This window comes from Alligator sinensis, unplaced genomic scaffold (assembly GCF_000455745.1).
Source record: "Alligator sinensis unplaced genomic scaffold, ASM45574v1 scaffold335_1, whole genome shotgun sequence".
Classification (NCBI taxonomy): domain Eukaryota; kingdom Metazoa; phylum Chordata; order Crocodylia; family Alligatoridae; genus Alligator; species Alligator sinensis.
Window position 1 is genome coordinate 146,754 of NW_005842354.1, and position 9,178 is coordinate 155,931.

The 9,178-nt window shown below is 38.1% G+C and overlaps 1 protein-coding gene across 1 annotated transcript in view; it reads left to right on the plus strand.

Moving 5' to 3' along the window:
* Positions 1-9,178, plus strand: part of MRPS9 (mitochondrial ribosomal protein S9) — a 45,754-nt gene that overhangs the window by 17,675 nt on the left and 18,901 nt on the right. The window contains exons 5-6 of the mRNA XM_025210507.1: positions 2,215-2,294; positions 8,704-8,789. Of these exons, the coding sequence (XP_025066292.1) occupies positions 2,215-2,294; positions 8,704-8,789 (166 nt within the window). The remainder of the gene's footprint in view (positions 1-2,214; positions 2,295-8,703; positions 8,790-9,178) is intronic.

The following is a 9,178-nucleotide window of genomic DNA, read 5'->3' on the forward strand; positions in this document are numbered from 1 at the left end:
GCTCCCGCCCATGGGCCGCAACCGGGGCCGCCGCCCCCGCTCCCAGGGCTACAGCAGGGGCGAGCAGCAGCCTGCAGCAGGACAAGAGCAGGCTGGGACCGGTGGCTGCTGCAGGCAGGGGCCAGCAGTGGCACCAGGCTCTTCCCAGTGCTCGGCAGCAGTGCTGAGAGGGCAGGTTGCGGGAGGCTATGGCAAATTTTGGGGTGGCAGCAGCCCCCCTCGCATTGCCACAGGCTACCCTGAGCTCCGGGAAGAGCCTGGTGCTGCTGCCAGCCCCAGTCTGCTCTCGTCCCACTACAGGCCGGCTGCCTGTCCCTGCTGCAGCCCTGGGAGTGGTGGATGCCACCTGCTTGCAGCCGCTGGACTACACCGTGCCGGAGGGTTCAGGGCACAGTGCCCCAGGCAAAGCAGAGCCCAGTGGGTTCAGGGGACAGCGCAGCCTAGGGGCTGCAAGCCGCTGGCATTGGCCACTCCCAGAGCAGCTGCAGCAGGGGCTGTGGTGAGTGGGGCTATGGCCCCACACAGCCCTTTTCCCTCCCCTCCGCTCATAGCCCTTTCCCTTCCCATCTCAAACCCACAGACTTATCTGCTTGGGGGAAGGGGGAGTGCACCTATACCGATCACATAGCAGCAAATTTACCTCTTATGTAACAAATTTCAGGTACAAAACGGGTCATCACATAAGAGCAAATTCACATAAATCGAACCCACATAAATTGAGGGAAACCTGTATTAACTTTGAAGCTGCTTTTTTTTACTGAATTGTAGTTTAATTTTTTTTCCCTCTGGTTCAAAGGAAACAGGTTTTTCCATGGACAGGATAGGACTTATTGGTGTGGGCCAGTGTTGACCAAACTTTTGCTCACCTCAGATTTTAGTTGCATCTTCTCAGCTTGGCCTCTTTTGAATGTAAGGCTGTGTATGACATGGTACTTAGAAGTTTTGTAAGACATACAACAATCCAAAATAATCTACTTGGTAAAGCTGCATTTAATTTAACACATTACCTACATCAAGCTGCAACATAGGTCTCCAGGTTTAAATACTTCAAATGCATCAACTTTGAGATGTTTATTCCTGGTTTTAAAAATTGACAAAAAATTACTGCTAAGTGTTGTCAGTGCTTGAAATTGATGTAATAAAGTCTCAGCTTCACTGAAATCCATGAGTGATTTGCTGTTCATATCAGTGGAGCTTGAATTTTGCCCTATAGGCCCCATAAATTTGAATTTCTATTATTCAGAAGAAGCAGGCTTTAATACAAATAGTTTGTTAAACTGAAATTTAAAATAAAAGCTGTTTACAGTTGTGTGTCTGACATTTGTACAGTAATCTTCTTTTAAAGTTGGCACAGCGTATTGTGCTTTGCTTAAAAAGACCTGCATTTAAGACGGTACAGTCATTGCTGAATCAGTGGTGTCAAAGCTTGTTGTGAAAATAACATTGAGTCTGATACTGCCTCCCATTTGAAGCTGGCAGGATTTGGACTGTAATACCCAAGTAAGAAATCTGACTATAAAATAACAAGGTAACAGGTAAAATAATTTGAGTTTCAAAACGAGGGATATTTTTGCTACATGAAATTATCCTTAAATATTTTATAGGACAGATATTAAACTTGGTTGTTGTATGTGAGGCTTTAGCAAAAGCATGTCTTGGCACCTGTGACTAAACAGATTAAATTGTTTTAAACATTTCCCCAAAGCACCTGAATCCTAAACCTTTGCAGTCCCTCCATAACACAGTTCAGACCAACTGTAAAGATTATTCTGCTGATGCACACACACCTTTTTTTCTGTTTTCAGAGGACTTTATTTTCTGTCCCTCTGGCACCTTTCTCAATTATTCTTGTATTTTAATCAACTTTGAGTGTGCCATTCATTCTAGTCTAAACTTGGCACCTTTACCTGCATTACCACTACATAAATTCTCTGTAAGTTTATTTAAGATGCATGGCAGGGTTTCCATCATGTCATGTGATATTTAGAAATCTTGCATTAAAAATATCTTTCTACAACAGCGGATGTAGATTGTTTTTTACAAAGTATTTTAAAATATTGGCTTTCCAGACCGGTTGAACACACATGGAATTTATTAATTCTGTGATATTTAAAAAAGTAATCAGTATATAAAAGAGGTTTATACCAGCAATTAAATATAGATATTTAATAAGCATATATTATTGCTTTTTTGTCTGATTTTGCTTTTCATTAGTAAGCCAATGGGGAGAAGATGGCCGTCCATTTCACTTTCTCTTTTATACTGGCAGTCAGTCATATTATTCATTGCTGCATGTAAGTATGTTATAACCTATGATAGATGTTAGCTCTCAGCCAAGTATTGCATTTTACCAGCGGTGCATTTCAGAAGTTTCTGAATTTACCTAGCAATTTCATAATGGTCCATAATAACACCACCTGAGGTAAAACATAATGTATTTTGCTAAATCATAATATTTATTCTTTCATTTATGTGGTGATGTTTTATCCGATTTAAAAGTGAAACTTTTGTTTTGCTTCTTTAGTCTTTTTGGTTTATGTTAAGTTCTTGGTTGAGAGATGGCTTTGAATACTCTGAACATGCCTCAATTTATATTCTAATCTGAATTAGCATCACTAATAGTTATTAATGGAGAATGGATGTCCAGCCAAGATGACTAGATTTAGGATTATTCACTGTCAAATTTAAAATACATAGTTTTCTTAAAGGAAATGCTGTAGGAAATGTTATGTATGCTGGTATTTAATGTGAGACACATCTGTATTTAAATAGGCTAAATGGATTTTAAACTTTTTTTTTATTATTCAGATTAATTTATTTGTATGTATGTGAGGTCCACTCTGATAAGCATGGTTGCAAGACTAGGGAGTCTCTGTTCTTCAATAAAATCTGCGTCTGATAAAAACGAGTGGTTGCTGACTTCTTTAATATAGATTCAGGCCTTTTCTATATCTGCCTATTGATAGAACATACTTTCTTGGTTCCCTAGAAGACTTGGTAAAGAGATGTGCAGTACTTTTAATACCCGGTTTTAGAAGAGAATGAAGTATTTGCTTTTGTTGTCAGGTCATTTCAATTGGAAGATCCTGTCAGATTGTATTTTCCTCATGTCCTGCTGCAAAAGTAGAGTAGCATTATGGGACTTCTTCCCAAAAACAGATTTTAGGCTTTCGAAAGCTACGTGCAGCTTTGCTGTGTGATGTAGAATTATCTGGTGTTTATTTTTGCTCTCTGTACCCAAAGGACAAAATCCCCACTTGTCAGGTACATTTATTTCTTGGAAAAACCTTTTTTCGTTTTTTGTTGACCTTGGGCAAATGAGCTTCTTGCCCTGGCAGAAATGAAATGAATGATAAATGTAGAGTGTGTCTTTGCTGAGTAATGGAGCTGCAGCATAGGCTTTCCACAGAGGTTTTCTCCTGCACAGCCTGAGGCAGCCCGAGGACCCCTGCTGTTCATTTAAATAGGTATGTCAAATCTGCCTCGAAACGCCGCTGGTTTGATCTGTGGTAATATTTGTGAAGGTTCCATATGGACTTGAGCCCCCTGCAGTGCTAAGAAATAATGTACAACGCTTCATGGTGCAGACGCAAATTTTCTCTGAAAAGGGATGCAATGCTGCGTTTTAGCTGTCGGAGAGGATGATGGAGCTGACGCGCTAGGCCTGTCAACTTGTTACACGGATGGGTTGCACGCAGCGAGGCTGTGGAAAATCTGTGCCTTTTAACTTTTCTACTTAATCACGGTTGTAGCATTGCCTTTAGACTGTATGCTACATTAATTCTCTTCCTGCCTTCTGCCTTTCATCCCAAGTTTCACGGAAAAAAGTAAAACATGCAGGTCTTGTAGAGGAGCCTTATCAAACAGCTGTCATCTGACAAGCCATTTGCATTTGTTTTGGCTGAAACAGAGCAACCCAAGGGCAAGATGTTTTGTTGCATTCCATCATAATGAAGAAATTACAAATTTTACAAGGAGCACAAGTTTATTTTTAGCTCTTCCTAGCCTTTAAAAAGGGTATGTAAGATTTGCCTAAGAAACAGTCTTTCAAAAAAAATAGTATACGTCCTGTTGCCATACTACATGACTAAACCTTCTTCACATTAAATCTGTTTGACAGACACCAAGTTCATTGCTATAGGATATTGTTTAGTACTTAGGACATTTCTAAGTGTCTTCATTAAAGAGAACTAGAGGAATAAGAATTCAGTAAACAGGATTTAAGAATCTCATAGTTCGGTAGTCATAAGAGAAGTGAAATTAGTATAAAAGACTTAACATTGTTTTAATCTTGTATTGAGCATCTAAGAGTTGCAGATTTATTTCTTTTAAACTCCCCAAACTGTAATTCATTCTGCTATAGAAAAATGGATTACATGTTACTGTAGTTTTTTAATGAATGATCAATATGTTTTATAAACATACAAACAAAATATACAGAGAGAGTGGAATAAGATAAGGATATAATTTGGCCCAGATGTGTATGTTAAACACTACTGCCTTTACTGATGGGGATTTCAGATTTTATTAGTGGCAACTAAGACAATGAGTTACAGCAGTGCTCTTTGTTTAGGTAACTAATTAAGATGTTACACATCTATGAAAAAAGTAAATATATGCATTGGCCATATGTCCTCTAGGATCCAATTTAAATCTAAATTTATTATTGGAATATTTAGGAAGAATTTTATAAAATGTGTTTTTATATGTACATTTTCTTTGTTCTGTTTGTTGAATACAGGTTGGTCCAGGAGACGAGCAAAATATTTTCATTTTGGTACACAGTGGGTAACTGCTGCCCATTGAGAAAATTTGAGCATAGTATACTATGAGTTCATCTAAATATTACATGGAAAATGTTATTGTTAGCAAGGAATATGGTCACACACAAAATCTGGTAAAGAAGACAAAGTAGGCTGTTTGATTATAAAATTTGTCCAGCAAAATGTAATTTAGCAATTCTGCTGATTATTCCAGAAATCTCACTGGATTTGTGCATCATTGTGGCCTTTTGTCACCCTTATCAAAATGTTTTCTAAGAAAATAATTTACATCCTAAAGCATTTCAATTATATACAGTGTTAGAAGTCTACAAATATTTTACCAAGGTGCTCCTTTCCATATAGCCGAGTGAAATACAGAACTTAATCTCCAAAGGTTGTCGTTCTATGGGCTTTTTGCAGAAAAGCAAAACAAAATCTCCACAAACCCTTGCATCTGAAATATGTGGAAAGATTTTTCCTAAATTTTTCTGTTCTTCTAGCATATTCTTCCATTTCCCTGTTTCCTGCCTTCAATTTATTGTGTAATGTAAAATAAAAAATATGTTTTTATTTAAAAGAGAGTATCTTTGTACAAATTAAAGATTTGAACACTCCAATAGAAGTGGTAAAATATATGGCTGATTTGTGTCTTATAAAACCATTTATTTTGGTTGCATAATTTACAAACTGAGTTTACAAGACATGCAGTTGCGTACATTCATGAGTGTGACTGTTGCATCCTGGAGTGATGAGTAAAATCTTCACCTGTCAGATTTGAATAAGAGAATGTCTTCAGTAGCTTGCTATAATCTTGGGAATTGAAGATTTGTCAAATGAATTGTTGGTCATTACATATGATCTCTGATCTTTCAAAGACTTGTATAAATTTATGCGCATGAGTAGTTCTAAGTCAATGAACTATTCCCACATAAAGTTAAGCACATGCATAAACCTTTAAAGTGTTAGGACCTGAATTTCATCCCATGAGAGCAATGAAAATTGGGATCTAAAGACATTGGCACCTATATTTAACAAGACAATATTTCCTACCCTGAGATGCAATTTAATTATATAAATAGTATTTATTTTTAAAAATCAGTTCTTTAAAAATTTAGTTGCAACAGTAAACTCCAACTGTACAAGCAGGGGTTGTGGAACTTCCCCATTCATATCAACAGAGTCTCTGAGCCCAGTGACTAAACCCTGAAAGTCTCTTTTGTACTTGTTGCATGTTACTGAAGCACTTTAATTACAGTTTAAAAGCAATTCAGATGATGGCAGATCTGCATAAAGATGCAGCTGTAACTTCTCCCTTCCCTTCTCTTCCTTACACCAATTTTGGTCTTCGTACCAGGATCCTATGCCACATGCAATCTGCTGACCTGCTCAATAAATTAGGGTGCACACTAGGGTATAGTGGGTAAGGCATGCCAAATCCTGCTGGTGGCCTATTAATTTCACTTCAGAATCTGACAGGCTCCATATTCCAGTTTACTTTTGGCTCATTAGGGAAGTGGGGTAGGTGTTACAGCTGCGACTTTCTCTCCCAGATAGGGAGGCCTCGAACATGGGCCTACACAAGAGAATAGAAGAAGCTGGAAAGATAAGGATAAAGCCAGGGCAGCCAGTCTGGTCCCACACCTAATTGTCAAGCCCTCTCAGTAGGCAAATCCCTCTTGTTTTTTCCAGGTTAACTTTTTCTGTGTCCTTCAAGTCTCTTTATATTCATAGGGACTTGCTTCCTTAGGTCCTCTATTCTTTTTCAGCACTGAGGCAAGCCTTTCAAGTGATAGCCTACCCAGCCTACAGTCAAAAACACTTTGTCCCCCTGGTGAAGTCTGGGTTTGCTATTCTGCCTGACATCCTGCAGATGCAAAGAATTTTTCATCTTGTGTTAGGAAAGCCTTATGCCAACTTACTCTAACAAACAAGGGTGGGGGGTTTGCCTAATGAAATTTTTGTATCCATATTAGCCCTTTCCCAAACTGGAGTACGAAGGTTTTGAAAGCTATGAGAGATGCTGCTTCCCTGACTAGCACTCCTATACTGTGTTTGACTACAAAGTGGGAAACCTACCCATATAACCAAACCCAACTGGGATGTAGTGGCAGTTTACTGCAATCTTACAGATATTTTAAATGGTATTTCCTTTGTTTTAGGAGATAAGTTATTAAAGTATAAAAATAAAGATAAGTAGATTTTAAATAACATAGAATAATAGAATCATGAATCATAGAAAATGAGGGTTGGAAGGGACCTCAGGACGTCATCTAGTCTAAGCCCCTGCTCAAAGCAGGACCATCCCCAACTAGATCATGCAAGAGGCTGCAGACTGATAGTCTGTGCAAAATTGTTTTAGTTCGTAGCTGATTTCTGTTGATCCCAACTCAAAACCAAAAGATTTCTGGAAGGCTTAGTGCTGCAGTTTCTTTTTTTATGTTGTTTATAAAGCTATTCATTTGTTTCTTGACTCCAGGGGGTTTACACAATTGAGTTGTTCAAAAAATATTTATTTTGCTCCTCTATGCTATTATAAACCTTAGCACTAGCCTCCATCAAAGATTTCTGTAAAACTGACTCCACATCCATTTAAGTGCTTGGAATGCATCTACTTTGGAAATAAATGTGTTGTGAACTTATTCTCATGCTTTTAAGTACACATTTATTTTTAATACACACAAACACAGAGTATATTTGTATTTGGGGAGAAGATATCTATTTTTAAATCATGACTAGTGAGTGTTTTTACACATTTTTAAAGTGTTAAGATGTGTTTTAAAGTGTTGCATAAGTACCTTTGCCTACTTATCTTAACTCATAGTATTATACATGTTAGGAACTGAGCACTTTATACTTTGGCTCCTATTAAAAACATAATGGCTTTCCTGTTTTACTGTTTAAATTATTTACTATTTTACAAAAATATAAAGAAAAATGTCTAAAAAAAATAGATTTGTGCTATGTCACTTCTTGCCATTTGGAGAACTGGAGTATCTCCTGTCCTAAATATAGGAACAAGTTCCAGGTACCTAATGCCATTACATTAAATTAGAATAGGTTGACATCTTTTAATGCCTGATAAGATATCGTATTAGTATATGTTGAAAAGCAATCTGAGTAATGTACAATAAGTATATAGTATATCTGGAAATGTACCCATTACACACGTCTACTTGTTCTACGCTATATATGACTTACTGGGCGTGTCTACATGAGATGTTTACTGTGCAGTAGACTAATTACCTGCGTGGTAAATGGCACAACATCTACACATGTGCCCTATTAAGTTGGAGTAAACTAATTACTTTGCAGCAGGATAGTACTTGTAAATGCAAGTTAAACTCTGCAGCAGCACACATGTAGATGCTGCCCTGGCTGGCTGGGGCACGAGAGTGCTTCAGCATGGGAACTGCCTGCCAGCCAGCCCCATGCTGAAGCACCCTTGTGCCCCAGCCAGCTCCTCCACAGCACACTGAGCTGCAGGGAGCAGCCCTGGGCTGCCTGCTGGGGATGCTCCAACTCGTCTTACCGTGCTGTATTCCTCCAGCACACGTTCAAATGGCAATTAACTCCACTATGTCCTTAGACCAACACGGCTACAACCTATACCCCTCATACATTTCAAAATTAAGCCGTTGGCCTGTGTTGTGTCTTGCCTAAATTCTTTTCAGTGTTGCAAATAACTCTAGACCTTAGTCCTACAAACTAATTTTACTGTTTAATTGTATTGCTATAGGAAGTCCCATTGAAAGGATTGTAGGATCAGGGTCCCACATGCAGCCTGACCCTGCAACGTAGTTTATTTACATTTATTAAAATACTTTGACCAGTTTTAGTATAATTCCTACATCTTTCTCTATCTGTATAAGAAGTAAATATTTTCTTATTTAAAAACATATAAAAAGTAATTTATTTAAGTATTTTTTTCCACATCTTTTAGGAAATATATGGGAAACTACTGAGGATTCAGAAATACGAGGACAAAATGAGAGCTCAAGGCTCATTTCCTGAGATGGGAAATAAATTGTAAGTTCTGTTTGTAAACTAATATTGGTACCTGTGTTCTTAAAATGCTTCAATGCTTTACCACTTCTTACAGTTTTAGAAGCAAACGTTCTTGGCTTGGTGGTTTGGGGAGAAATTATTCTGGTATTGCTGCACTTGAGAAATTGGCTGCAAAATAGTGACTTTAAGCAAATATATAAGATCCTGGTCTGTTTGTTTTACTTCATCTCTGTCTGTGTGTGTATGCTATTTCACGTTGAAAAGCCAGTCTTTCGTGCATCCCAAAACATACATGCCGCTTACCCTTTCACCTCTGGCACCCTTGCCTCCTAGTTTCTTCACCCTATATTCTCCTAATCAAGGATTAAGTGGAGCTGGAAAATGAACATCCAAGAAACATGAAGTTCTTT